Below are 27,278 nucleotides of genomic sequence, written 5' to 3'. Positions count from 1 at the left end.
GAGAACACAAGGACACAATTATCTACCAGCAGTGATATTTGAGAAGAACGAACACCCAGGTTTGAAGTCTAAACATTCCTCCAGTCAACATTTATCCTGATGGCTGCTCCTTGCTCGACACTGAGCTATAAAGCACACACCGCACTAACAGCCTGATGCAACCAAACGGTCCTTTCCTGTGAATTTATCTATTATGACCCTCTAGGGCTACCGTACAATTTGGGGTGGGACTACATTGAATGACCTCTGCTGAAGACTGTTGTTGGAACAGCCAATGAGAAGAAGAAGTACTTGTTACCAGCCAATCGTCGTTGCAGTTATTCAAACAAACCTGTAAACTCCGTTGCACCTGCGCAGAAGATTGCGGCATGACACGCGTGTAGGGGAAGTGCAGTGACAGGTCTGGAGCAGCAGCTGCCTCTCGCTCCACACAGAACCGGCTTAACTGTGCTTCATTTATTGTCGTTAAAATGTCGTGGCTGTTCGGCTTGAACAAGGGGCAGCCTGAAGTGCCTGCTGGTCTCCCGGTTCAGCCTCCACCGCCGCCGCCGCCGCCGGCCGGAGGCTCCAGCGGCGGAGGAGATAAAGCCAAGGACAAATGGAGCAACTTTGATCCCACCGGGCTGGAGCGAGCTGCTCAGGCGGCCAAGGAGCTCGACAAGTCCCGTAAGTTTGTTCTGCACGGCCTGTTAGCTCAGCAGAGGATTCACCTGATTATAACAACATTACTACACACTGAAAGTCGTGATGATCCAGCATCCAGCTCCTCTCTGGTTCATGGTGGTGGTGGTCGCTTCAGTGATGCTACAGCTTAGGTAGTGAGGCCCACACTCCCTGGCCAGCATATATACATTTAATTTCATATTTCTGAAATTGTTGTTTGCTTATGCGAACAACGTTGTGTTTCTATCACCTTCATTCAATCTACACTAGACCGTGTTCAAAGGTCACCACCTTGCAATCTGACTTCCAAATTCTACTTGTCCCACATACATGCTCACCGAGTGTATCTTGTTTTGTGCTTATGATTTAAGCATGTCCCATTACCGTTTTAGCAAGATGAAGTAGAAAGAGAGACTAGTGACATATTTGTCAGGATTCACAGATAGACCATCTTGTTACATTGATAACTGAAAATCTCCATGTTTAAAGCCATCACATCTTTTCACTGCCTCTCTCCTCTCACCCCCATCCAGGACATGCCAAAGAAGCTCTGGATTTGGCTCGAATGCAGGAGCAGACCACTCAGATGGAACATCAGAGTAAAATGAAGGTACAGCAGACACACACCTACTAAACTACTGCTTCTCTCTTCATCTGCTGCAGGACACCAGTGCTTTTCCAGAGAATTAAGTTGATTTCGACAGTGCTACATCAGCTAAAGAATATGATACTAATCATGTTAAGTTACTGGATGGATAATGGTGCTGAGAGATGTAGTAGAGTTGCATTGAGTATGGATACTTCACATCTCAAATTTTAGTCTGTGCTGCAATATGTCCATCAGAATTGTCAGCATTAGACCAGTCGAGTATGTAGTTTACAATGTGAAAGTTAAACAGAGTAGAAAACCGACAACAGTAAATTATTTACTGGTTCAAATGATGACTATCTATTAAAGTTTAATGTAATGGCATTGTTGATGATGTTTTTGACATGTGGATGATGTGTTTGGACTTTATGTGTTCATAGCACAACCCAGTCGATCGTGCGGTTGCAATGGATTAAAATGTTCAGCAGTGTGTTAACTGGGTTTAATAGAGCGCCCGGATAGCTCAGTTGGTAGAGCGGGCGCCCATATATAGAGGTTTACTCCTCAACGCAGCAGGCCCTGGTTCGACTCTGACCTGCGGCCCTTTGCTGCATGTCATCCCCCCCCCCCTCTCTCTCTCTCTCCCCTTTCATGTCTTCAGCTGTCCTGTCAAATAAAAGCCTAAAAATGCCCCCAAAAAAAATAACCTTTAAAAAAAAAAAACTGGGTTTAATAGATTTTGGCATCCTTTTGTGCACCTCTGTAACAGGAGTATGAAGCAGCAGTTGAGCAGCTCAAAGGCGACCAGATACGAGTCCAGGGAGAGGAGAGGAGGAAAACTGTTAATGAGGAGACCAAGCAGCATCAAGCGGTAAGAACAGAAATACTTTTCCTTTTCTTTTAGTATATTAAAAACAATTGGAAGTATGCTGCCGCAGTGAGCGAAACCATTTTGAGTTGGGTAGTGACAATTGGTTGTTTTCTGCTACAGAGAGCTCAGTATCAAGATAAACTGGCCAGACAGCGATATGAGGACCAACTAAGACAACAGGTGAGGTTATCTCCTACATATTTCAAAATAAAATGCTTTAAAATGAGACACAGCGAAACACACCTGGTAGCTCACTTGGTTGAACATGCGCCCCATGTACCAAGGCTCAGTCCTTACTGAAGTGGCCCGGGTTTCGATACCAACCAATGTCCCCCCCCTTTCCTGTCTACAGCAGTCCTATCAATTAAAGGCAATAAAAGCCCAAAACATAATCTTTAAAATGAGACACAGTATCATAATGTTTTTTCTCTAACAGCAAGCCCTGAACGAGGAGAACCTTCGCAAACAGGAGGAGTCTGTACAGAAACAGGAGGCCATGAGGAAAGGTATAGCACTATATAACGCTAATGACAGGATCTTTTGGAAGATGTTGAGCGGTGATTGATGTACTTGTGTGTGTCATGGTTTTAATAGCGACGATAGAGCACGAGATGGAGCTGAGGCACAAGAACGAGCTTCTGCGTATAGAGGCCGAGTCTAAAGCACGGGGCCGCGTGGAGCGAGAGAACGCCGATATAATCCGCGAGCAAATCCGCCTGAAGGCTGCAGAACACAGACAGACTGTTCTGGAGTCCATAAAGTAAGACACACTGACTCAATAAGATTTCACACTGTAGCATGTATGATGGTGAGGATTAGATGAAGTGTATTGATGGTTCTTGGTGTCCTGAATCATGCAACTAGTCGAAACTGAAATAAATACCAGTAAATAACAGCAGTTCCCCCTCAGGATAAATAAAGTTCTATCCATAGTCTGTTTTATCTTATCGTAGAAGTTTTCAGTTTTGTATGTTAAGTAACAGTTGACAGTTGAATCTTGTAAACGTCCAAAAGGCGTGCTGACAGTTGACGTGTATTTGCTTTTAGGACTGCAGGCGCTGTGTTTGGAGAAGGATTCAGGACCTTTGTTTCAGACTGGGACAAAGTCACAGCCACGGTGAGATTTCTGTTTCCATCCACAATCAGTTTACTGAATGATTCTATTATGAATTTATAATAAGAGCTGAATTTGCCACTGATGAAAGGACAGACATTAGACAATTAGTTTAAAGATATACATATGCCTGTAGTTCACTCCGACTGAAGCTTGTTCATAAAGGTCTAGTCTCTAAAGCCCGAGACACACCACGCCGATAATCGGCTGTCGGACAGTCTGGTGAGGTCAGTGACTCGAGTCTGTTCGGTGTGTTCCGTGCCGTCGTCCATCCGAGGGGCCGTCGGCCTTAATTCTGGCCGATTTGACATGTATAATCGGCGGGGCGGGCACTGCCGGCAGTCGGACTCAAATGACCCATCTGATTGGTAGAGTGCTAACCCGGAAACAGGGAGCGGAATGAGCGTGACTAGAGTCTCTCAAAATCTGACAAATCTTTTAAACTGACCTTTGTCGATCTGAAATGAAGACAGATTCAGCAACTGCATGGCCTGTTTCTCGCTTTAAAATGTTTTCAGAAACGCGTTTCGGTGAACTGTTTTAGTACAATATGAGATCATGTATGAGATCGTATTCTGATCGTATTCGTAGTCTTTGAATTTCCGGAGAAACCAAACCCGTGTGACGCGGTCGTCCAATCAGCTGCCGGTTTTCATTTTTGGGAGACAATACAGATTAGCGCCGCCTGCTGTTATGGAGATGTATTACGTCTCGTCGCTTTGGTGTGTTCCGAGGCACTTCTTTGACCAACTCGGGGAGACTGATCAGTCCAACTGCCTTTTCTGCCGAGGGTCGGCCGTCTGGTCAGTGTGTCTGTAGCTTTAGACTGGTACCTTCTGTCTGATTGGGTAAACACATCACACAAGTGAAGAGTGCCCACAAATTCAGTCCATAACAAAAAATGGTCAAAGCAAGTGGTGCTTTCGTCATACTGCTGTTTATAAAAAGTACCAACATTACAATCCTTCTATCACATATATTTGCATTTGCTATTACATTACACCATTGATGACATCCTATTATGGACAAAGAGTAACCATACATTTACAAGTAAATGGTTTGGGCAAACTTAAAATGGCTTTGGATTGAGTTTTCCTCATTCTCCCAGTGAACGGTATGTGTTATTTTAATATTAGTTAATGTTATTATAATATAGTGTAACTGTTCCATCACATCACCAGGTGGCAGGACTGACCCTTTTAGCTGTGGGAGTTTATTCGGCCCGAAATGCAACAGCGGTGGCGGGACGTTACATCGAGGCCAGGCTCGGGAAGCCGTCCCTGGTGCGGGAAACGTCCCGATTCACCGTGGCAGAGGCAATCAAGCATCCAGTCAAGGTAGCTAATTAGCAATTGATCCTTTGCTTATTTTGTTAACTGCAGATTTTAATGTGCTAATTATACTTTTTCCTCTCCCTCCTTCTGAACTATTTAGATGGCCAAACGGCTGAAGAGCAAACCTCAGGATGCCCTCGAGGGAGTTGTGCTCAGTGTAAGTGGAGAACAAAGCCTTTTACAATGCATGTAACCAGCATGCATTTTTAAAGTTGCATTTTTCTATCTCTTAGCCTACCCTGGAAGAGCGTGTACGTGACATCGCCATAGCAACAAGAAACACGAGGCAGAACAATGGCCTTTACAGGAATATCCTCATGTACGGCCCTCCAGGCACAGGCAAAACTCTCTTTGCTAAGGTATACCCAAGGACTGAACAATGACTGGTGTAAACATTCACATATATGGAAAAAGATGCTTTGTCTAACTGTAAGGCATTTCTTTTTCATTCGAGTAGAAGCTGGCAGTGCATTCTGGGATGGACTACGCAATTATGACTGGTGGTGATGTGGCACCCATGGGCCGTGATGGTGTGACAGCCATGCACAAAGTGTTTGACTGGGCTGGCACGAGTCGACGCGGGTAGGCTACTTGATATTATATCAGATGGCCAAATATACAAACAACAATACTGTCTACTCCAGATATAATATCAACAGATAAAGGCTATCATGTATTTTGATCCGGTTACAGACTTCTGCTTTTCGTTGATGAAGCTGATGCATTCCTTCGCAAGAGATCCACTGTAAGTCTACATGTATTAAATTTCCCAGAAACCATGGATCATTTTGTTTCAAAACATATTTCCCTACCCTTTATATTCTCCTTGACTTATCTTTAACTACATAACGTGCAATCTTTACTCTGTTTTTTTGTAGGAGAAGATCAGTGAAGACCTCAGAGCCACTTTGAATGCATTCTTGTATCGCACCGGAGAGCAGAGCAACAAGTAAAAATTGACATTCTGTACAAATAAAATGTACAATGATCTTCACTCTATTTGACCTTGCCTATACAACCTCGGCTACTGCGCATATTTAAGCTGCTTGATTTCTGTGTTTTTCCGGCAGGTTCATGCTGGTGTTGGCCAGTAACCAACCAGAGCAGTTTGACTGGGCCATAAACGACCGTATAGATGAAATAGTGAATTTTGCTCTGCCGGGTCCCGACGAGAGAGAGAGGCTGGTGCGGTTGTACTTTGACAAATATGTGCTGGAGCCCGCCACAGGAGGGAGGCAGTGAGTACAACCTCCACACAGCAACACAGCACTTAGAAACGGGCACCAAGCCACTGCACACTACGGATGCATACTGAAACCAGTAATTAGGCCTTACACTCGCATGTAAATGTATTCATTCTTAGAGCTTTTGATAGAGTGAGGGCTGAGTCATGGCTGTGACAGGATGAGTATTAGAGTCAGACTCTTTTGAGATGAAGGCCATTAAACATCCTGCTGGGCATCTGGAGCCTTTGTCTCCTATAGGAGAAATTTGTCTTGGGCAGTCGAGAGGACAAAAATGGCAACGCATTGCACATAAACATTACCTTATTACCTTATCCAAATGTGTTCAAAAAAACCTCACATAAGACCCCCCTACCTTTACCCACACTCAGAGAAGAAATAGAAAGAACCCACAGAACATCCTCCCCCTCATATTGCAATGAATTCTACCCAGATTGCGCATGTCCTGTTAAATCCATAATTACAGAGGTTGCATGTGTGATGGAGGCTGAAAGGTGGGGAGCAATACACACACATGCCAGGAGGCAATTAACTGAACTCCAAAACAAAGTCAGAAAGAAAATTGCATCCAGGCTAGTGAAACTGTGGGACAATAACTTACCTTTGTCCCCATCTCATATGTCCGTCTTTGTGCAGGAGGATGAAACTTGCACAGTTTGACTATGGTCAAAAGTGCTCTGAAATCGCAAAATGGACAGAGGGCATGTCAGGAAGAGAGATCTCTAAGCTGGGAGTGGCTTGGCAGGTACGTTTCCTGTAGTCATTTTGAATAAAAAGCTATATTTCACCGTCCTTTTACTAAAAAAAAAAAAAATGCTACAAGATTTTGATTTTCTGGAGGTAAATGAATCTACAAAACACGCGTGTTGATGACTCATTTTCTCTTGTAGGCGGCAGCATATTCCTCTGAAGATGGCGTCCTGACAGAGGCTATGATTGATGCTCGAGTTAAGGATGCTGTCAAGCAACACCTTCAGAAGATGGACTGGCTGCATGGAGAGGACGAGGCTCAGGCCAAGAGCCTTACACCTCCCACAGCTGGAGGGACAGGCAGCGGGGGGAAAATGGGCTTTACTCTGCCCCTCAGTGAGGCACCTGAGGCTCAGGAGGTGATCGCTCCAGTTCTTGAGATAAATTCGAAACAAGCAGGTGAAAATGTAACACCTCCTTCAGACAACGACCAATCGGCAGAAGGCAAAAGTGCCACCCCAGCTGGACAGGACTGTAAAGATGCTGTCAAAGCAGAAGCTGCAACAGAGGCAGAGAGTTTAGCCCAGCCTGCTGTCCCCACTGACAGCGAGAGCAAGATGGAAAAGGAAGACAAAACTGGATCTTCTCCTCCAAAGGACGGAACTCCAGTTTGAGTCGTTGATTTGCTCAGTGGGGCAGCCTGGATTAGAAAGATTAATGTCCTGTCTCTTAAACTAGTCTGTCAGTTTATGTCTAAAAGTCTGTTGACTGTCTGTGACAGAAGATGAGTTCAGCAGGTAATCAATTAACTTTACAAAACACAAAAGACTCTTTGATTCTAATATATTATGTATACATTGTAAGTGTACTTTACATGGAAACCAGACTGTGTGTCTGTAAGTATATAAGTGTTGTGCACAGTGGAATGTCTCTGTTGAAATGATTAAATGGGTCTGTGTTTTGTACAGTAGAAGTTCTGATGTTTTTGGGGTAACATTTTGTATAACCCTACAAAACCCTTATACTATATGTATGTATTTCTTTAATAAGAATGGATGAGGCATTCCAGTGTTTCACAGTAATGGCCAAGGGCTTTAGGAAGCTTCTTCTACAAAGTAAAGTCAAGGGCATGAAGTTGTCCTTGGTATAGAATAGGCCCGATGATAAATCTCCCTGTCAGACATTACAGGATGCCTTCATATACTACGATATACGGCTTCACATAAAAAAAAAACAAGCTATCTGGTAATTCCATTTAAGCTTGATTTATAAAACCTCAAACCGCTGCATTGAGAAGCAGTTGACTGCAAGAAATACTCCTTTTAATGAAAAGTGGTATGCACTGGAGGTCCCCAGGTGAACCTGTCAAAAGTGTTATTTCCAGTGTTCTCACAACAATGCAACAAGGTCACCTGATTTGAAAATGATCTTTAGGATTTACTGGTTAAAGGGGAACTCCACCGATATTAAACATCAAAGTCTGATTTCAGGTCTTGGGAAGTACGGCTGCCTTTGTGAAGTTGTATAAAGACCTTTGTGGCTCCAGAGGGAGCTGCTCAAAATCTGACAAATTGCTTCAAGTGATGTCACTTGAAGTCAATGTCGGTTGGGGCTGAAGACTACAAGATTGAAAAAGTTATTGGAAAGAAAGCACACAGTAACTACTGAATTTAATCCACAGTTTTATATTGATGGGTCATTAACATCATGGTGCACATCTTGCTCAAGATGCAACATGTTCCCCCCGGAGTCCTCTGTGTGTTTTGGATGTAACTGCCTGAACAACTCCGTTGTGTTACTGAATTTGGGCATCCATGACCAGAAATCCCCATCTGGAAGGAAAGACAGAGAAATTGGGCTGATGAAAAGCTCTTAAATTTGTCTTTGTGTGTGTGCAAGGGGGAGGGATAAATCACATGGATAGTAAGGAGAGGGTGAAAACATCTCATTTTGATGGCATTAGAAAGAAATATATGGATGTAGTTAGGCTCCACATGTGAAGCCTGGTCATGTGTGTATAGAATAGTGCGTTCCATTTGTACTCGGAAGTCAGATTTTTTTTTGAGGTCAAAGTCGGAAACGCCCCCTGAACTCTGATATCCGAGTTGGGAACTCAGACAACCTGACAATAGGCCTATCCTGAGCTCAAAATCCAACATGGCTGCGCCGTGCATCAACAGTAGTGAAAGCTGTAGTAACAGAGTTTATTAGCGGTTCTGTCTTATTTGTGTCTCACCAAATCAGTTGTACACACAGTCCTGTCCAACTTCTATAAAAAAAAACAGCGTAATCAATTGTTATCAACTTCTATCGCTAACAATGGCCTACCTGGCTAGAGCTTGCACCACAGTGAAAATCTTCTGACTTGTCAACTCAGCTGTGACGTCATTCCCAGCTCCGAGTTCCGAGGTAAATGGAATGCACCATAACCCCCTTGTGTGTCATTTAGAAGATAGGTCCGTTTGGTTAGGGTTAGGTTGAAGCTTTAGTTTCTTTATTGCTTAGTTGACTTCCTTTCTGTTTGGGCCCTAACTCTAGCTGTTTTCTCTAGTTTCTTATGTTGTATTAACATTTATTCATTTTTGTCATTTGTTACCAAAATGTGGAACTTTGTTAAAAAAATGTTTCTTTTTTACACATTTGTCCTTCTGCCTTTCTTGCTTGGTTCCTGACAGTTACTCAGAGCTATTATCACAGGAACAGTGAAAATAAGTTAGGAGGTGGAGGAGGGTATGTAAAATTATTTTCGGTCAAGTTAGGGGTAAGATTTTTGTGTGCTATTTTCTATACATCACAGACCAGAAACGCAACCGTTTTTGTCCAGCAAAGAATGAGTTTGCTGTGACATCAGGCTGGATACTTTCACTTACAAGAATACTATAGCTTAAATATACAGTATAAATGTTTCATATACTGTATAATCACTGCAAAGGGCCTTTCTATAGAAACACAAACTTTCCCACATGCAAGTTCAGTTTCAGTTGACATCTTCTTACTCACCATTTATTTGGTTTGAGATCCAGTATTTGAGCCGTGAGTGGCAAACTCCGAGCAGCCACTGCAAGAACAAGCTGATGCAGAGGCCCAAGAGCAGTCCAACTATCAGATTCATCTCCTGCCGGGCCATGATGTCACTTACAACGTAGTTTTCGCTGGAATCCATCATGGACTGGGCCCCATTATATGAAACAACATGATAGACTTGATGCCTGCAACAGACAAAGCAGAAGCTAGTGGTGGGAGATTTGCACACAGAAAAGTAAAGACAAAAATGAATCCATAATTCTGAAGATATCTTCCCTTCCTTGTTGTACAATACCAGTATAAGAATATGCATTTGAATATTATGTTTCCAAAATGTCAAGTTTTCAGAATAAAAAAAACTTTGAAATACTTTAACACACTTTTAATGCTGAAGATAATTTAACAGTTGAACTAATTGATAATCTCCCAAAAAGATCAAAAATATCTTCATCATCATCTATCACAGTCTTACAAATATTGGGAAAACAATTCATGCTGACAGCGGCTAATATCATTGCTGATATATTGGTGCATCTTTAAGTAAAGGTTTCCACCATAATGCCACAATGTAAGTGCAACTTCATTACATTGTCTATAACAGCAGCACAGACACATCATCAACAGCTGGCCTGTATGACCCCTGGGGTTTGACAGGTCATGGGTTAAACACAACCACACACCACCTAAAGTCACAGAAACCAGAGGGAACAGGTGTGGGTGTTCTCCATGATCCCTCTGCATCAGCAGCACACTGTCTGAACATCTCCCACCAACACACAGAGAGTGAGTAACTCACTGAAAATCCATATACTGAACTGAAAGCCATGAGACAAATACTCAGGATTCATGGTGGGAAGTCATAATAAACGCTAAATGTGACTTAGCTAGGGCTTCTTGAATTGCAGTAGCCTTTTTGGAGCTCACTGTCCACTTAGCTTAGCAACTCACAGCAGCCATTAAAGCAAGTTTAGGAATATTAGCGGCGAGTGTGTCTCACTCACCACATTATAAGGACTCATTCAGTAACGTTACGGCTGGATTGTATCTTACCTTCCACAGGTGCATGCGCAGACACCGTCCGCCCCTCGCACTAACGGGAGGATGAAGTTGTGAAAGCGGCAAAAAAGCGCGTTCATTTCTGTCGGAAAAGTCGGTGTGGAACAAGAAAAGTCAGCTGAGATATCGCTACACACCACAACACTGCAGCTAATATTCCAAAACACTAGGGGAAAGACACGTTAAACTGCTGATTAACTAGCTTAATTGTTATCGATTTATAACTGTCGACGGAAAAGCGTTAAAATCTTTAGCGTAATATAGTTAGCGTTACTTACTACCGTTACAGTTAGCTAGTGCTTTCGATCCAAGATAAGAAAACGGGGCTCCCCGAGACTGGCTGTTTTGCCTTCTCTGTCCGACGTGCTCAGCTGTCCAACACCACTGGGGAAGAGTTGGTGATGGATTTTCCCAGTCAGGTATTAACAAATCATTGTTGTTTTGCTTATAATAAACAAAATAGGTTACCATGGTAACTATCAGCTACCGCAACGTGTTAGCAGAACAGCACAACTATTTCAATTCGAAAATGTAATTTTTTTTTTTTAAACTGACGGTTGCTTGGGTAACGTTAACGTTAATATTTCTTTTCAGAACAGTTTGTTAAGGTAAGAAAGCCTGCAAATCTTACTTCATAGTAGTTTATATGTAAGCCAGCTATATCTCATTATTTACGTACTGTTAATGTATGCAGATTAAAGCTGAGGTAGCTACATCCGGGGAGCAAATGAGCGTTTCCTAGGATGGCGAAGGCATGGCCCTCTGCCTCTGATTGAGCCGCCAATCAGAGGCAGAGTAGGGCGGGCCATGCCTTCGCCGTCCTAGGAAAAGAAATATCGCAAGCCTAGGTAACAAACTAAATTATTTGTTATATACAATAATTACACTTATCGTAGTGCAAAATTACATTGTATTTATTTTACTTTATATTCTTGAACCTTTGTTGCAGGCTGTAGATGTTTGTTTGCTGAAGTTTGTGTTTCTGTGGTATTTTCCTGTCCCCTGTCCTTTTATTGCACTGATCAGGAGTAGCCTCCTATTTTTTTTTCTGTACAATGACAATAAAAGCTATCTAGATAAAAATTTACTGTTGACTTTTGGGGTTTTCAGTCAGTGAACTACAAGTTGGTGAATATGGACAAGTAAGGGCAACTTTGATTATAAAAAAAAAAAAATATTGTTTATAGTCTAGGATTTCAACAGGCAAACATATTTAAACCAAGTTCTCATTTGGCTTTGGACACGTTACTGTAAAATATTTTTAACAATAATTGAAGTTGCCCCTGCTTGTCTACAAATAGGTCTATAACATTAAATTACACGTGTAAATAACATGACAGCTCTATCAGCTAACGTTAACATGGTTCGCTTGATAGTCAGTGTCAGATTTTTCCATATACAATACGTTAGGTGGGAACGGAGGATCCGCCGAAAGAACGTTATAGCTTGATAGTGGTTAATTGATGTAACAGAATGCTAATAGTTTTTTATAACAATACCCATTTTGCATGAAACCATCATGAACTAAATATCACAAAGCAAATAAAGAGCTATGACATGTTTTTTTAGAGATGTTTCTTTCTTTAGAGGATTCATATGTACATACAGAAAAATCAGGCACTCTGAGCTGAGCTCGCAGTTTGCAAATAATTACAATGCTTCAATTCTTTAACATTTACAAAAGAAAAGAAAAAAATACTATGCCCTGAAAAACAGCATATCCAAGTTTAAATATGAATCAACACATTATATTGGAAACACACTGGAGGAGAGCCTTAGAGAGGTCTAGGTTTGGTTATTCATTATTAGCCCACCCACTTAAACTTAATCCAAACTAATCTACAACACATGGTCGCACATACACATGCATTCAGTTCAATTCATTCTCCCCTTCCTGTCTGACCCCAAGTTACACAATTACACTGCTCCAGGTCAGAAATAAAAATCTGACTTAAATGAATTACAATTATATATAATAAGCCAAAAACAAAAAACAGCATTAACATGCTGTACTGAACAAAATCAAAAGGGACTGATAAAGAAGTTGTTGAATCAGGGGTGTGGGTGTTAATGGCTCTCCCTGAGGAGACATGGTTGAGCGATTTCACTGGACTAGGATTGAGGGAGGACCTCCTTGGCCTAACCTTGATCCGGAGAAATAAAGGCAGAGCGAGAGCAGCGAGTCCGTCCTCTGCATAGAGGAAAGACCCATCATCACCAGCAGCCATTTTTTAGGTCCTAACCCAAAGGTGTGTGTGTGTGTGTATATGCGTGTGTAGGCACACAATGTGCATGTATTGTGTTGTGGCATAGACTGTATATAAAGAGTGTTGTAGATGACTGAGGAGTAAGAAGTGTGTGTGTGTGTGTGTGTGTGTGTGTGTGTGTGTGTGTGTCTCCATATTGTTTGATTGCTTGTGATCCAGGTCTGTGTTTATTGCAAATTTCTATTGTGTATCAGTAGAAACAGACAGTGTGAAGAAAAGGCCTGTTGCTCTTCTCCTCAAACTCTTGTATGAGCTCATCCATTTCATCCTCCATGTCCTCAGTGTGCTGGATCTGCAGGGGCGAACGAGGAGGAAGCACATTAAACAGCCTGAATCCACACAACTCACTTGCATAAACGCAAATCAATCTGCACACCATATATGAACCTATAGCACCTTTTCAGAATTGGCAGCATTTTCATTAGGTGACCACTGAATCCCCCATATTGGAAATCAACTGGATGGCAGATTAGGTCGGCTTAAAGAACATTTTATTCATACTACTGAAGTAGATAGATATACTGAATACTTTTTCATTATTAAACCACAATGTCATAAATGACATAACAGTGTTTGTTGTACTATGCCCTCAGTGTGCCTGTACAACAGCATTTAAGAATCCCAGTAGGAGAAACTCACACATTGACACAGCTCACAGATGAGGAAGGCGCCCAGCGTGGCTTCCTCGTGGTTATCCTGAATGTCTACATTGATAACATGCACAGGCTGTAGAGTCTCCTGCTCTCTTGAATTCAGATCTGGGGAGCAATAACAGATGAAAGAGAAAGAGTGAAGTAAAAAGTAAAAACTTGGGTCTGCATACAAACCATTGTGGGGTATAAATGTAAGTATGTAGTATCAAAGAAGTGTTCTTGCAAGGGTCTCTGAATTACCAACTATATCCCTTCAGTGATTATACATTCATTATGAGAAGCCTTACCCTCCAGAACTTGGTCATAGACTCTCTCTTCACATGTGATGACCAGGTCAAACTTCTCCTTGCAGCTTTGAAAGCGCTCTGGCTTTGATTTGATGCGCTTGTTGCGGTCCAGCATGTGCAGGATGCCATTCTGTGTGTATCTAAAGAGTTGGGAAGTCAAGGAGCACAGCAGGAGCGAGAGACACACTTCAAGGTAATACAACACACCCATCACACTATCAGAGACAGGATTGCAAGGCCTGCCAAGACTGTGTGATACAGTAAGATATTCATTCGTCTGAATGAGACTGCATGTTTTGTTGCATTGTGGGGTATACCCTTGAATGATATCAAGTGTTTGTATTAGACAAACTACAGCACCCTCTAGTGGTGTCTGAAAAAAACTACCATACAAGTGGTCTGGTGAAAAGGAAAATAAATAAATAGAAGAATGGCATTTCAGAGCTAACAGTAAAATGTGAAACATTATCAACAAGCAATTCTGATACTGCCCAGCCGGCATTTGTTGTCCTTAATACATTTATATTACTCCATGTTTCTAAAATGTAACCAAAGTAGTCCATCTTGCTGTCACTACATGGCCACCCTAAAAGACATTGCCAAATATAGGCTATAAATAAAAAAAGACCAACCACCATGGTGAATTGTCGATAATAGTGGACTATATTTTTAAGAAATCCATGCAAAGTTGCAAGAATACAACAAATACTTTTGTAAGAGGCAAGTATGTACATATTCTATTCACAATACATTGGGATTTACAGGACAGCTAGTTTACAATTTGTAACACAGCACCTTTGACATGCAGGAATACAGACAACCTACCGTGGGGTGGCAAAATTTACACCTGCAATACAGTAATATTAGCAGGTAAACATTTGGTGAAGCACATGTCTACTACTTTTAAGCCTAGACTTTCAAAGGAAGCCTATTTAAAGAGAATAACTCAAGATGCCCCTGGACAAGCTTAACTTCTAAAAACATGCCTACATTTAGCCTAGTCTTTAATTAAACAAAGCAATAATCTAAAGAAAAATTGGAGCCATTACAGGAATAAATTAAGCCTTAAAATATACCGACCAAGGGGGCAGGTTTACCATTAAACTGCTAACTGACAGCGGAGACATGGATTACTTGAAGTTTATCAATGAAGACCAAAGAATACAACTCAGTACTTATTGACAGGAACAGTAAAACCCATAATTTTGATGAACTCAAAGTTTGACAGTTTTCAAATGTGCAAAGAAAACACGACTGAAATTATTACAGGTTTTGAGGCTCCAGCTCCAAGACAATAATGTAATGTGGTCCAAGGATTTTTAAGTATCCTGTTTGGTGGCATGTGTACGTATAGTCTCACTAATGAGGACCAACACAAGTAATTAATCTTCATTTGTTGAACTTAGTTTATTAAACGCTGGGGTACTATAGCCAATATCTTACTCAAAATTTAAGATGCAACTCAGAAAGCCAGTTCTTTGAACAGGAAAACTGTTAACTTTTGTTAAATGTTCCGCTAGGTTTTTTCAGTCAGTGTTTTCTACTTGTCTCCACTGTTTTTCTTTGCTAATGGAGTCCTCCAGTGGCTTGATACTTTCGCCTTTTAGTTTTAGTGTAAGCGTTACAGCAACTAACTACCAGAATGTCAGAAAAAAGGACAATATTTTTGTCTAACTTGCTGGTGTTACTCAAACTGCAAAAATATCAATTGAGAAAATGAACATTCATATATTAAAAACAGAGAAACTGCACTAGCGAGGAACAGTGGTAACATGACCCTTGCAAATACACTTAATATAAGCTAGGGTTTTAGAAGTGAATATAGATTCAAATCTGATGGTCTCAGCAAAAACTTATGATCTTCACCAAATTGCACTTACTGTTGTATTGCAAGATGCATTTCCACCCACTGTATATTATAGGTTTAATAACAAAATATATCTAACACATTATAAAATCCCTGCATGTGATTTACCCATCGGTGCAGTCCCATCTGCTGTGCTGTTCAAACGCCATCACACTTGCATAAATTCCCCTAAAGATAAATATCTAAACACGATACATGTACATACGTCATGTCTACTTATCTGGCTTCCAGTATACAGTATAAACATGTGTGAGTGCGTTTGGAAAAGTGAGTGAGAAGGGGATACAGTTCCTTGTCCTTGCGGACCAAGTCGTTGTACATCTGTACATATGTCGTTTTGAAGTCATACACATTTGGCTTATCCGGGGCAGGACCGGGTAGCTTCACATGAGACCCTGTCCCAAATGAACGCACATCAAATCCACGTTTGCTGCAGACGAAAAAGGACAAGACAGTAAATTACATACCATTTCTGACAACAATAGACAAGAAAACATTACAAAAGAGCCAAATGCAGTATCAGCGTCTTTCCACGACTTAAGTAAAAATGTACCCAATGAAGTCAGCTATTGAAATTGCCTTCTCACATACAAGTTATAAATGTAATGTACAATATGGTCCCATTTTATGTCACAGGCTGAATTAGGACACCACTGGACACCAAAGTGCATAGGCCCATTCCACCTCGTCTCCTGCTACATAAGAGATTAACCTTTTCTTAATATAGAAACGTTAAATTAAATTAAATTTTTTATTTCAGCTAACCACAAGACCATCTTGGTCTGTAAATGTACTAGACAGAAGTGCACTGCTTCCCAATGACAAAAGAACAGCCTTAGGGAATGAGATCAAGTGTGACATGTCTGACAGTCCCAGACCAGCACACACCTTTGTTTTAAAAATAAATATAGACAACCTTTCTAAATGGTGTGAGAATAAGGGGACTGGTCAGAGCGGCTAAGCCACCCGATGTTGCACAGACTGCAGTTGCTCCCTTCCGGAATATTCCCTCCAGGGGGGGCGCTCTAGTCAGCATGTGGGGAGAATAATAAAAACCAACTTGGGTCGGTATTTTGAAAACCATGAATCTGTTTGAAAACAAAATCTGTGTGGATATTTACTTTAGGCAAACGCAAACCTGAAACCTAAATCAGTAATAAGCGTTGAAAGAACGCCATAGCCCCGGTGTGACACTCAAAAGGAGCGAGTCCATTGTTAACTGCGTTGAGGCCTGACGGACTGTCAAGCCACCGTGTCGGCTTGACTCGTGACCGGCTCAGGAAAAGGCTCGATACCGCGCAGATTTTGTTCACTTCATTGTGGTTTTCCTTTTGTTCTCCTCCCGGCGTCTCATCTTTACCTGAGGATACTGTGCGCTTCCATACTGCGGTTCTGGTTGCTCGAGCACACAACCGCTACACGCAGCGGGTGGCTCGGCATTGCGTCTCTCCGGCTGAAACTACCCGACACAAGCTGTCAGAAACTATACAGAGGTAGTTAGTTTGCTCCCTGAAAAAAAACAAAAACAAGACAGACCCCTTTTGTTACGCTAACTAAGAAAACGTTTCGAGTACAAATGCTGTGCGACTGGCTCGCTTTCTTTTGATGCAGGAAGTTAAAATGGCGGCGCCCCGTTAGCGACTACGGCTTTATCCAGTGATGTCATTTTAGGGCGGGGTTTCTTACTAGTCACGCTGAAAAAAATGTGGCGACGTAGACGTGACGTCAATAAACAAAAATGTGACTTTCCTTATATATATATATACATATACGGTATTTACTAGGCCTACATTAAATTTGGCGGGCATTATCCAAAAATAGGGGCACACTTGTGATACAAATGAGTAAGTAAATAGGCTAGGCCTATGCTGCTGCGGAAACAAACCAGCGTGAAAAACGCAAAATACAAAAATAACCTTGATATTGCCTACGAGTTGACATCGTGTTTGTGTTAGCAGACACAGTGCGTAAACGTATTTGGATGATATATTTTACCTTTTATTTGTGTTCAATACCAATATTTTTGTGTTTAGTTTATGTTTGTATCCATAAATCTGAGGTTTCCCACCATTCATATGGATGTTAACTGCATCTGTACAGTGTATATAATAGCAGCAAAATGGTATTGTTTTACTAGCTATATCATATTGTGCTTTGCTGTGTACATTCTTCCCACTGGACTTGTTTCATCTGATCTGATGATGCATACCCTGAGATGACATCATTTTCAAATAAACACATTCAATATTGCGATATACTGTTTAACCATCCAGAAAGACATAAACAAAAAGAGCTTAATAATGGGATCAAGCCCCAGTGATTAACCTGCATCATACACCTAGTGTCTGTTTATACCAATATATTTTTAATTCCTGTCTGTTCTTTATTCTTGTAAATTGTCCAGGGATGTGAGGACGAACACATGCACACACTTTATCACACACAAGGAGAAAAAAACAGGACAGCTGTAAAGTATTACAAATGACCTCATGGTACTTTATTCACTGACAGCAGGACATAAAGGCATTCTAACTAAAGATGTTTGGCACAGTATTTGGAGATTGTACACCAGATTGTATTGCCTTTCACAAAATGGTACAAATACTGTATGTGGAACCAAAAGCAAAACTAGACAGTTTGATGGTTTAGCCAAGTGGAAAAAATTAATTCAGTAAAGTTTTATTTTCCATTGTCGCAGCAAGGACAGGACAAGTCTGGACACTTTCACAGGCTGCACATTTAGCAAAAACTGCTGTTTCTGATGCGCTCAAGCCATTTCATTAATTGTATTGCTGTATAAGCTGCCAGCATACAGATTGACAGACTCAATCACAGACAACTTTAAACAAAAAACACAACACAGTAAACTACTGTATGATAGTAAATGTACATTAGGTTATCAGTACTTTTGGTTCAGTGCATCCTTGCAGAGGTTGAGAAAGGCATGTTATTTGCAGACCCACAGTAGTTTGTGCTTCAATTCAGTTGTAACAAGATGTTTATATCATTATGTGGCTGATTGAAAAGTAAGTATTATTGACAGTGAGTGGCTATGATTGTGAGATTAGATATGGTCATCATGGAAGTTAAATGTAAGCCATTTTATTTATTAACAGTGCATCTTGGATTCAGTGTCACATCAGTGATGCGTGTGAGTGCGGTAGGAGTATGTGTGCTGTGTTGTGGGGCTCATGATATTTTCTGTGATGTATGCCACCAGCAAGCAGATGATGACCAGCATCACGCAAATAGCTCCCCCAACCGTTGTCATGGCGATCACAATGTCCTGCATCCCAGATGGCGGCAAAGTAAACTCTACACAGTCCCGTTGGTCTGCTTTCTGAGCTGGATCGAAGCGGGCCAGGGAGCGCAGGCAGATGCGGTAGGGGATGTTCTCATGCAGCTCAATCAGGAGAAAGTCCCTGCAGCCAGATCCAAGATGGACACCAGCACATTCAAATTGAGTAAAGCTTCCATTCCACCAGCAGCTTAACTCATAGCCTCCACGCTTGTGTCGTCGGCCACTGAAAGCAGTGTTTGATCTTTCCTTTCTTGTTAAATTTGTCCCTGGATCCCCATCGCCCTTCTGACCAGCGACAGTCTCTTTTGTCTTTACGTCTCGGCCAGTCATTGTGGATTCTCCCTCATGGGTCCACTGTAACAGTACACTGCCATTGATGAGAATATTTGCCACCAGATTCCTGAAAGACACCACTGTCCTGCAGTCTCCCTTGTGACACTTGTACCCAAACAGTGTGTGTCGAAAACACAGCTGGCCCCCAATACCTCCCTCAATCACTCGGTAGGCACACAGTGGTGACACCCCTTCTTCCGGGATCCAGTTTGGTGCCCTGCCAGACCTTTCCATTATCACAGTAGTCATATTGCCTCTGCTGGTGTTGAAAGAGAAGCTATTCACTTGGCCAGTTGCCTCTTTTAGCTTATTTGGCCTACTTTCGTGGCTGTGATTGCCAGAACTGATAGAACTGATGTTTGTCGTTTTTAGCCAGTTTTGGGTCCCCAAATGATTCCTGCCTCTAGCCTCTGATGAGGATGTTGTTGTTGTTGATGATGATGCTGTGCTGCTGCGATGAGATCTGCTGGACCCAGCTGTCTGGTGTAATGTGCAGAGCAGGAGTGCCGATAAGGCGAGCATTGATGGTCGTTTTTGGCTTTTCATCTCACGTCCTCTCGTCGAATTATTTTCTCTCACAGTGGATCAGATGGGCGATGGTACAAGGCGGGCTGATGTCTGCCATAAGATCAGCTCTGCCTCAGTGCACACGACAAAATCCGTGTGAAAAGGGATAGCTCGTCCATGGGCGAGAGGAGCGGGTATGCATCTGCGAGAGAAATACAGAAAGAACATTTAGGACTATAGCCTACCGACATTTAGTCATGCGGCTCCATGCCAGCAAGATATTTGAGTGTGACCTTGCATATGATAAGCTTGCAGGATAAAGTTAATAAAGCCTAAACGATGATAAATGCCACCTCCGTGCAGCTCTCCACTCACAGACATTTAAACAAATAACACTTACTTGTTTCGGTTGGAAGAGAGGACCAGGCTATCGTGCCATGAGATTCGCTTTCGCCTTCCTGTCTAGCTTGACGTAAAGGGTTTGATTCCTGCTGTGCGAGAGTGCACGTGGAGGAGCGCGCGCCGCGGTGTGCTTGGGAGCGTGGGTGCGTGCACAAAATAGATAGTTGTAGTCATCAACAGTCGGTTTGTGAGTCATCATCCCACACAGTGCTTCAGGTATCTGTCAATAACGGAGAAAACAACCAGGGTCCCGACAACGCTGACGGATGGAGGGTTTTAACCAAAACTTACCTGCAGGTCTCGCGCATCCAGGAAGAGTAGCAGATCAGAGCTGCTACGCCTACCTGTCCAAAAAACACCTACAGACAAACACAAAACCCGTCTCCTAAAAAAGGTGTCATGTTTCTCCTAATCTTGTATTAGTTTCACTTTTATAGTAGGGTCCCAGAGAGACAAATGTTGCTTAGATAAATAAATCATTTATAGCTTTAACAAATGTAAAGCAATATTAATCTTCTAGGCTATAATCATCAATTTTACTCAATGTTTTGCTAACATGAAAAAATGAACAGAATCAGTCTTTATTCAGATCAAAACTGACTCAAAATTGCCATTTAATATAGAAGCACATCTAACATTTTCTGATTGGACATTTAAAATACACTTACATGTTTAATCTTGGTGCCATGTCTTTTTCTGACCTCAGATTTTATTATGCTTGCTGTAAACTAGAGTTGCCGTGGTGCTTTTAAATACAGTTCAAATTCCAAAAACACAATTCGTACTCATATGGCTGGTAGTGAAGTTACACTGCAAGAACCAGCGAGTTTTGATAGTTGCATCTGATGCCTCCCTACTCTCACTTTTGGTTGCATGGCATTTAATAGAGTTTACATGTCCAATATATGAACGGTATATTGTGTTTTTTTTGTGTGCAAATGGTAGAAATGGACAAGACAAAGAAATACACTTTATTCTTTAATTTTCACAACAGGGGCATTAAGTACTGTACAATTGCGAGACAGAAGGTTGCTGCTGCTGGTTTTTCATGGGTTCAACTTATTTTATTAAGTGTGTTGTATATATAGAAAGGGGTGAGGATAGTAGCTTGTGTTGTTGTACAGAATTGTAATGGGAGATCATCAGGTCATTTTATTCAGCCCTCTGATGGTGATAACAGAAACTCTACAGCCTCAAAAGCTAAATTATACCAAGACCTCTCTGGGCCCAACTGTAATTTCTGTGAATGAAATTATAGCCATATGTTTTCTCTGTATAAAATCCTCATGAACAAATAGCACCTATAATGATCATAAAAAAACAAGTTTAATCTCAAGCACAATGGAAAACATGTATGAGCAATAATTGCCTTGTGCCAAGACAGAAACTTGGCAACTCAGTAAACAATGAGTACCAAGGGAGAGAATGAACAGCTGACTAATAGGAGAAACAAATGCTGCTTCACTGGGATTGACTAAGCTCCACCGGGCCCTTAAAGGGCGAACAGGGTAATTAGTTAAATCCGTTGCGTAAATCTGCAGTTTATATTAAACTTTCAGACCGAAAGCTATTTTTTCATTTAGCTAAACTATTAACATTGAGAATTACTACTGAACAAAAAAAAGATTGCTTGTCAGATTCATTGCTGGTCCTTCATAACATGCATTTCCATATAGTTAAGTAATGATTTAGAATGAATAATTTAATGGCAACAGGCTGTTATAAACACAATAAATAACAGCGACCCACGCCTGTTGATGCGATTGTTCAAGTCAAGAGGCAGTGTTGCATTTGCAGTTGGTCAGTGATGTGGAAAGAAAACACGAAAATGCTTGCCTCTGCATGTGCACTCAAAGCATCAACATATTAGGTTAAATTGACCTTGAGCCTGGTCAGCAAAGATGAAACCTTCTGTGTGACAAATCTATTTGTTTGTCTGTGTGCATATATAAAATGCCATGAGGAGCATCAGCAGCGGTAGTGGTGCACGTGAAGCCCTGATGTTTACATACATGCTTGTCAACAAGAATAAGCTAACTATGTCGCCATGCAAAGGGTGATGCCATGTCAGAGGTCCTCACTTTAGATGCTATTTTGTTTGGGCTCTTGGTCTTTTCTGGCATCCTGGGAAACATCCTGGTCATCCATGTGGTGAGTTGAAATGGAGAATAGTATTTGTTGATTGAGCTGAATGTTCAGGGTAGGATTATTCTCAGTCTGTCTTGCTTATTCTCTTAGGTGTTTCAGTCAGCTGTTGAGACTCCGTCTCGGAGACTCCCTCTCTCTGACACAATTTTGGTGCACCTGTCTCTGGCCAACCTGCTGACCTCTGTTTTCCGCACAGTACCTATCTTTGTGTCAGACCTGGGCTTGGATGTGTCTCTGTCTCCAGGCTGGTGCCGAATCTTCATGCTGCTGTGGGTGTGGTGGCGAGGTGTGGGCTGTTGGGTGACTCTAGCACTTAGCATCTTCCACTACACCACCCTGAGGCAACAGTACATAGCCTTTGGACCTCTCACACAGCAGAGGGAGAGGCGGCGGGTCTGGATCATTCTGGGGCTTGTGTGGGGGGCAAACCTGGCCTTCTCAATTCCAGCTCTGGTATATAGCACTCATGTTCAGGGCAACATCACTGTGGAGCTGATGGTGATTAGCTGCGCCACTAGGCCTCTACTGGGCTGCGTATGGGAGTTCCCCTCCAACCAACAGGGCTCAGCCTTCGCATCCTCTTCGCTTGCAATTAATGAGGTGTTGCCACTGGTGCTGATGGTTTGCACCAATTTGGCCACACTTCATGCTCTGGCAAAACACATCCGAGCTGTTACCTCAGGGGTGGTGTCAGGAGGAATCCATGGGGAGCTGGACAAACATGTGTCCACTGAACGCAAAGCAGTTCATGTAATCATGACGCTGGTGTTGCTCTTCGTGGTCTGCTGGGTGTTACAGGTTGCTGCAGTGACATACTACAACTATGATAGGGGACAACACGCTAAAGGGTTACTAACTGTGGCCCAATTCTCTGCTTCACTGTTTGTAGGATTCAGTCCCATGGTGGTGGCCCTGGGACATGGCAAGCTAAGGAGGAGAATCAGGAGTATGATCCTGATGCGGCTTAAAGTTCTTAATTGTCACAGGGAAGACACTGAAGAAGTGGGTAAATCCCCAAAGACTAAAAGAAAGAAAGGGAAACTAACTGTTTTTAGTGTTCAAAAAGAGAGGAATAAGGTCATAAAAGTGAAGGACAAAGTTAAGGCAAACAAATGATGGAAAGTGTGACTGCATTGATACTAAAGTACTGAAAAAATACTAAAATGTGTACCCAAATTAGCACGGATGTATCATCCATGTTTCCTCTGGACAGAACTGTTTATTTATGCTTATTTTGAGATATGTCAAGCTATTTAATGCAAGTCAAACTGAAACACAGTATGTTATAATTCAGAAATCATTACAGTGCAATGTGATTTGATTTTGTTTTATTGTTGAAACAATTTCATCCAATCCAATGTATCATTGATTCTTTGTTGTTTCTTTTGAACTGAGAAGATCCTATTCTAATCCTTTGAGTTTAAGCTAGCATCACATCCAATGTATCAATAGGCTTTAGGAGCCTACATAAAAAACTTTCCAAGTGAATGCTTCCAAATAAAATGTAACGCTAAATGAAGTGCTTTTGGTAGATTTTTATTTTTTATTTTTTTTATTTTGACTGATTCTTTAGACTGTTAAATAAAGCCATCACATCATCTGTCAGCTCTGTCTACATATTGAATAAATGAGCACAAATCCTTGTAACCTTAATTGCTTTTTAGCACTTCTGCCTCTCTATTGAGTCCATCAGTCCAACTCCAGGCACACGTCACAATGTGGAGGTTTAGAAACATCACATATTAATACCTTTAACCATGAACCTCCTTTAAATGTTTTTTTAGGGGAGTTGATGCAAATAGCAGTTATGATTAGCAGTATTGTGTGAGCTGCACAGAGCTTCTGTCAGTGAGAGAGCAAAGACTTGATGAAAGCACGCAGACGCCGGTGGCCAACTGCCAGAAAAACAGGTGACATGGCAATGAAGGTAGTGTTGGAAAAACGAGCAATGACCAGAAGAAAGTCCACAGATGATTCACGGTTGTAGTTGAAATAGTTGACAGAAATAACGCTGGTTCCCCAGGATGCAATGAAGAGCATTATGAGAGCGAGAATCACCTGGAAAAACACATAAGGAATGGGAGGGAGATGAAACTGATAAAATATTCTCAAATTGACTCATTACATTACATGTCATTTAGCTGATTTCAACCTTGAAGATACAATATCCGGACAGCAAGAAGTGTGAGTACATTAGCTTTAAATAAGCCAAACTACAAAGAGCCATGTGAAAGTGCAACTGTAAGTTTTTATTTTTTTGTTTCTCCAAAAAAATGGAAACAATTGATGGCTGTTCCATAAATTAATTCTCAGGTCTGCTGTAGATTTAACATTTTCATGTACCTATCCACAGCTCATCTACATGATAAACATGGCTTCAGTGAGCTCTTCACAACCACAAAGCCTCCCCCTTCCACCCTCCTCTTCCTCACCTTGGCTGCTTGTCTCTCAGCAGGCACCCGTTTCATTAAAAGTGCATCCTTTCTCGAACTCTGCGTCCTGCCATAGGTGTAGAGTGTGTAAAAGGATCCCAGGTTGGTAAAGACCATAAGTATTATGGGAATTGCTTCATTAATGATAATAGATAGGGTGGCATAGATCAGGCCATGGAGGCTGGAGGGAAATTTCCACACACAGCCCAGCAGGGGGCGAGTTGTGCCGCTCACCAGCATCAGGGTCTGAGAGAAGAAGAGGAAGAAAGATGAGTTGGTTGGAGGAAAGAGGGTGGAATATACACACAGCCATTAAGGGAAAGGAATTCTATCCTCTTGCTTCAGATGAATACACCGTGGTATTGCTAGTCTACAAAAGGCTGATTTCAGTACTTTCTGTACCACTTATAAAGGGAGAGATTGATGCTGCGGCTTAAGTTCCGTTGGTATTACTAATAAACTAAACTAAACTATCCACAAATTAAACGTTTTTGAAGTGTAACTCCATTTGTTCTACATCAAATCTTTGTTGTTTAAGCAATTTTACTTGTATTTTCCTTATCACAAAACATTTCTAAACTTTAAAGGACCATACCAGTGTTTTAACACCAAACTCCTTTACAATGTTACATTTTTACGCATGCTATAGAGACATATAGACATAATAGTTGTCTAATTTAACATCAAGTCTGCACTATTTTTTTTGTCAATTTTACATTATCGTTGTGTGGTAATGCAGCTTACTTTTATAGTCAGCATTACATTACATTACTAAGGTAATGTCATGATAATGTAACTCTAACAAAAAAAAAAGCAAAGTTGTTAATAACTGGGATGGACCACACAATGAAAGCAAAGTTGATTTTCATCCCGTACAGAAATGAATGGAACCAGCCTCGAAACATGCATATTTCGTAGCATGGTGTGCAAAATGAGCTGTGATGTAAAGTGTTGGCTACATGATTTGCAGAAAATAGGCTGAAACATTAAAAACCACAGGTGTGGTCCTTTAACTTAAGATAATGTAGCCTCCTGTTGCAGCAAACTCTTACCTCTGTGGTGTTAATGCCCCCACTAGTGGAAAATATATGAGCAGGAATGGAGTAAATAAAGTTGAGAAACCAGACGAGCGCCAGACTCAGCAGTAGTGTCTTAGGAATGCCCCGGCACGCAACAGTAGGAGCCACACGCCTCAGTGTCCGGAAGTGGAACGCACTGAGGAAGAGCGTTGACCAAACATTGACCGATCGCAGCCACACCCAGACAACCATGAAGTACTGACACCACCCTTTGGATAAGTACAGCTGTAAAAGAAAAGAAGGATGCATATTCACAAATTTTGAACTTTTCCGGACTAATATCCTGTATTCACACTTATCTCCCGCACACACAAAGAGGTCACCTTGTGTCTACTACAGTTTTCAGCTACGGTTTGTTGTGGCAAACACAAACTTCAAATTCAAAGTAATAAATTCACTGACAAAGCAGAGGGATATGGCCTTGTGTAATGTTTAAAATGCAGATCATTAATGTTAGATCTGACAATACGAGTAATTTAGTGCTGCTAAACCTAGTGAAATTATATTAGTGGGATGTCTAAGTTTGAATCTGATCCAAATCTTACCCTATCATTATCAGAGTGATTATTTTTTCGATAAACCTAGTAACCCCGGCCCCCTAAAAAAGAAAAGAAAAAAAGAACGATGAGCCGGAAAGGAACTGAACCATAAGATCCGGCTCCCTTCAAAGGGCATCATTAGTGCAAAAGAAGTCAAATCAACATACCCTTTGAAACAATGAAATTGTGACTCACTGTCAATCTTAAAAACTATTAATCTTAAAGACCACATACCTTGACTCCCATGTCTGCTATGACAAGCAGCGTGTTCCTCATCAGAGACACAAGCAGGTTAGAAAGTGCCATGTTAATGATAATGATGTCCGAGATACGTCCCCCACCATGGCCTGTTATTACACTCTTACCAATCACCACAAAAACGGTGGCATTACCCACGATGCCCAGCATCACCAGGATTGTGTAAAAGACATTTTGCACAGCGGGTGCAGAGACAGGAAGTCCCATCCCCACAAGCTTGGTGTCTCCAGCCTCCTTTATAGTGTTGTTCTTTGAAGCCATTGTCTCAACAACCTTGTCTATGAAGTTTTAACAGCTGGAGTAAAGTCGTAAAGCATGTGCCATCTTCATTTTAATGTATGTCAGATGAATATAAATCAGCTTTCTTCATCCAGCATGTTGCCAACATATTATGCACCTCACCCCACTGGTAGCTTCTGGATCTTTGCAGGTGCAGTCACTAACCTAGGATGCTACCTCATGGGGCTAATGAAAGATTATCCTACTGTATGGGTCATCACAAAAAAAAACTGACAGTAGAGGTGTATTTGTGCTCCAATCTGATGAGACAATCTCTGTTAGGCCATCAGAAAACCAAGAAGCAACACAATGTTTTATGCCTTGGGGAGCTCGGGTGCATG

General features: G+C 41.6%; 5 protein-coding genes across 5 annotated transcripts; 2 read left to right on the top strand and 3 right to left on the bottom strand.

Annotated features, from left to right (window-relative positions):
• The first annotated feature begins 344 nt into the window (after nucleotides 1–344).
• atad3 (ATPase family AAA domain containing 3) lies at nucleotides 345–7,470 on the top strand. Its single transcript, XM_078248536.1, has 16 exons — nucleotides 345–666; nucleotides 1,197–1,273; nucleotides 2,022–2,123; nucleotides 2,244–2,303; nucleotides 2,560–2,629; nucleotides 2,718–2,883; nucleotides 3,171–3,240; nucleotides 4,419–4,574; nucleotides 4,672–4,728; nucleotides 4,805–4,930; nucleotides 5,029–5,153; nucleotides 5,265–5,316; nucleotides 5,450–5,520; nucleotides 5,642–5,809; nucleotides 6,452–6,560; nucleotides 6,706–7,470. Exons 1-16 carry the CDS (start codon nucleotides 471–473, stop codon nucleotides 7,177–7,179), a joined length of 2,079 nt encoding a protein of 692 aa, XP_078104662.1. The 5' UTR covers nucleotides 345–470; the 3' UTR covers nucleotides 7,180–7,470.
• Nucleotides 7,471–11,656: 4,186 nt separating this feature from the next.
• ssu72 (SSU72 homolog, RNA polymerase II CTD phosphatase) lies at nucleotides 11,657–17,300 on the bottom strand. Its single transcript, XM_078248535.1, has 5 exons — nucleotides 17,020–17,300; nucleotides 15,946–16,089; nucleotides 13,793–13,932; nucleotides 13,492–13,610; nucleotides 11,657–13,144 (listed from the first exon to the last, which is right to left on the bottom strand). The coding sequence occupies exons 1-5, from the start codon at nucleotides 17,097–17,099 to the stop codon at nucleotides 13,043–13,045; spliced, it is 585 nt and encodes a 194-aa protein (XP_078104661.1). The 5' UTR covers nucleotides 17,100–17,300; the 3' UTR covers nucleotides 11,657–13,042.
• Nucleotides 17,301–18,129: 829 nt separating this feature from the next.
• On the bottom strand, nucleotides 18,130–19,627 carry fndc10 (fibronectin type III domain containing 10). Its single transcript, XM_078248534.1, has one exon. The coding sequence runs from the start codon at nucleotides 19,540–19,542 to the stop codon at nucleotides 18,799–18,801; it is 744 nt and encodes a 247-aa protein (XP_078104660.1). The 5' UTR covers nucleotides 19,543–19,627; the 3' UTR covers nucleotides 18,130–18,798.
• Nucleotides 19,628–22,266: 2,639 nt separating this feature from the next.
• Nucleotides 22,267–23,466, top strand: ora4 (olfactory receptor class A related 4). Its single transcript, XM_078247445.1, has 2 exons — nucleotides 22,267–22,353; nucleotides 22,441–23,466. Exons 1-2 carry the CDS (start codon nucleotides 22,267–22,269, stop codon nucleotides 23,464–23,466), a joined length of 1,113 nt encoding a protein of 370 aa, XP_078103571.1.
• A 521-nt stretch (nucleotides 23,467–23,987) lies between these two features.
• Nucleotides 23,988–26,988, bottom strand: ora3.1 (olfactory receptor class A related 3, tandem duplicate 1). Its single transcript, XM_078247444.1, has 4 exons — nucleotides 26,635–26,988; nucleotides 25,835–26,086; nucleotides 24,783–25,028; nucleotides 23,988–24,408 (listed from the first exon to the last, which is right to left on the bottom strand). The coding sequence occupies exons 1-4, from the start codon at nucleotides 26,917–26,919 to the stop codon at nucleotides 24,196–24,198; spliced, it is 996 nt and encodes a 331-aa protein (XP_078103570.1). The 5' UTR covers nucleotides 26,920–26,988; the 3' UTR covers nucleotides 23,988–24,195.
• Between the last annotated feature and the right edge of the window lie 290 nt (nucleotides 26,989–27,278).

This window comes from Sander vitreus, chromosome 4 (assembly GCF_031162955.1).
Source record: "Sander vitreus isolate 19-12246 chromosome 4, sanVit1, whole genome shotgun sequence".
NCBI classification, from domain to species: Eukaryota; Metazoa; Chordata; class Actinopteri; order Perciformes; family Percidae; genus Sander; species Sander vitreus.
This window is presented reverse-complemented; position numbering and strand designations above follow the sequence as displayed.

What these genes read in the sequence shown, in the direction of transcription:
- ssu72 (XM_078248535.1), bottom strand. Translation starts at nt 17,099, where the DNA reads ATGCCGAGCCACCCGCTGCGTGTAGCGGTTGTGTGCTCGAGCAACCAG. An exon ending in CTATGACCAAGTTCTGGAGG is followed by an intron (nt 13,611 to 13,792) that starts GTAAGGCTTCTC and finishes ATTGCTCCCCAG; the next exon opens with ATCTGAATTCAAGAGAGCAG. An exon ending in TCTGTGAGCTGTGTCAATGT is followed by an intron (nt 13,145 to 13,491) that starts GTGAGTTTCTCC and finishes TCGCCCCTGCAG; the next exon opens with ATCCAGCACACTGAGGACAT.
- fndc10 (XM_078248534.1), bottom strand. Translation starts at nt 19,542, where the DNA reads ATGACTACTGTGATAATGGAAAGGTCTGGCAGGGCACCAAACTGGATC.
- atad3 (XM_078248536.1), top strand. Translation starts at nt 471, where the DNA reads ATGTCGTGGCTGTTCGGCTTGAACAAGGGGCAGCCTGAAGTGCCTGCT. An exon ending in CAAGGAGCTCGACAAGTCCC is followed by an intron (nt 667 to 1,196) that starts GTAAGTTTGTTC and finishes ACCCCCATCCAG; the next exon opens with GACATGCCAAAGAAGCTCTG. An exon ending in CAATCAAGCATCCAGTCAAG is followed by an intron (nt 4,575 to 4,671) that starts GTAGCTAATTAG and finishes TGAACTATTTAG; the next exon opens with ATGGCCAAACGGCTGAAGAG.
- ora4 (XM_078247445.1), top strand. Translation starts at nt 22,267, where the DNA reads ATGTCAGAGGTCCTCACTTTAGATGCTATTTTGTTTGGGCTCTTGGTC. An exon ending in ACATCCTGGTCATCCATGTG is followed by an intron (nt 22,354 to 22,440) that starts GTGAGTTGAAAT and finishes TTATTCTCTTAG; the next exon opens with GTGTTTCAGTCAGCTGTTGA.
- ora3.1 (XM_078247444.1), bottom strand. Translation starts at nt 26,919, where the DNA reads ATGGCTTCAAAGAACAACACTATAAAGGAGGCTGGAGACACCAAGCTT. An exon ending in TAGCAGACATGGGAGTCAAG is followed by an intron (nt 26,087 to 26,634) that starts GTATGTGGTCTT and finishes TTTCTTTTACAG; the next exon opens with CTGTACTTATCCAAAGGGTG. An exon ending in GGGGCATTAACACCACAGAG is followed by an intron (nt 25,029 to 25,834) that starts GTAAGAGTTTGC and finishes TTCTTCTCTCAG; the next exon opens with ACCCTGATGCTGGTGAGCGG.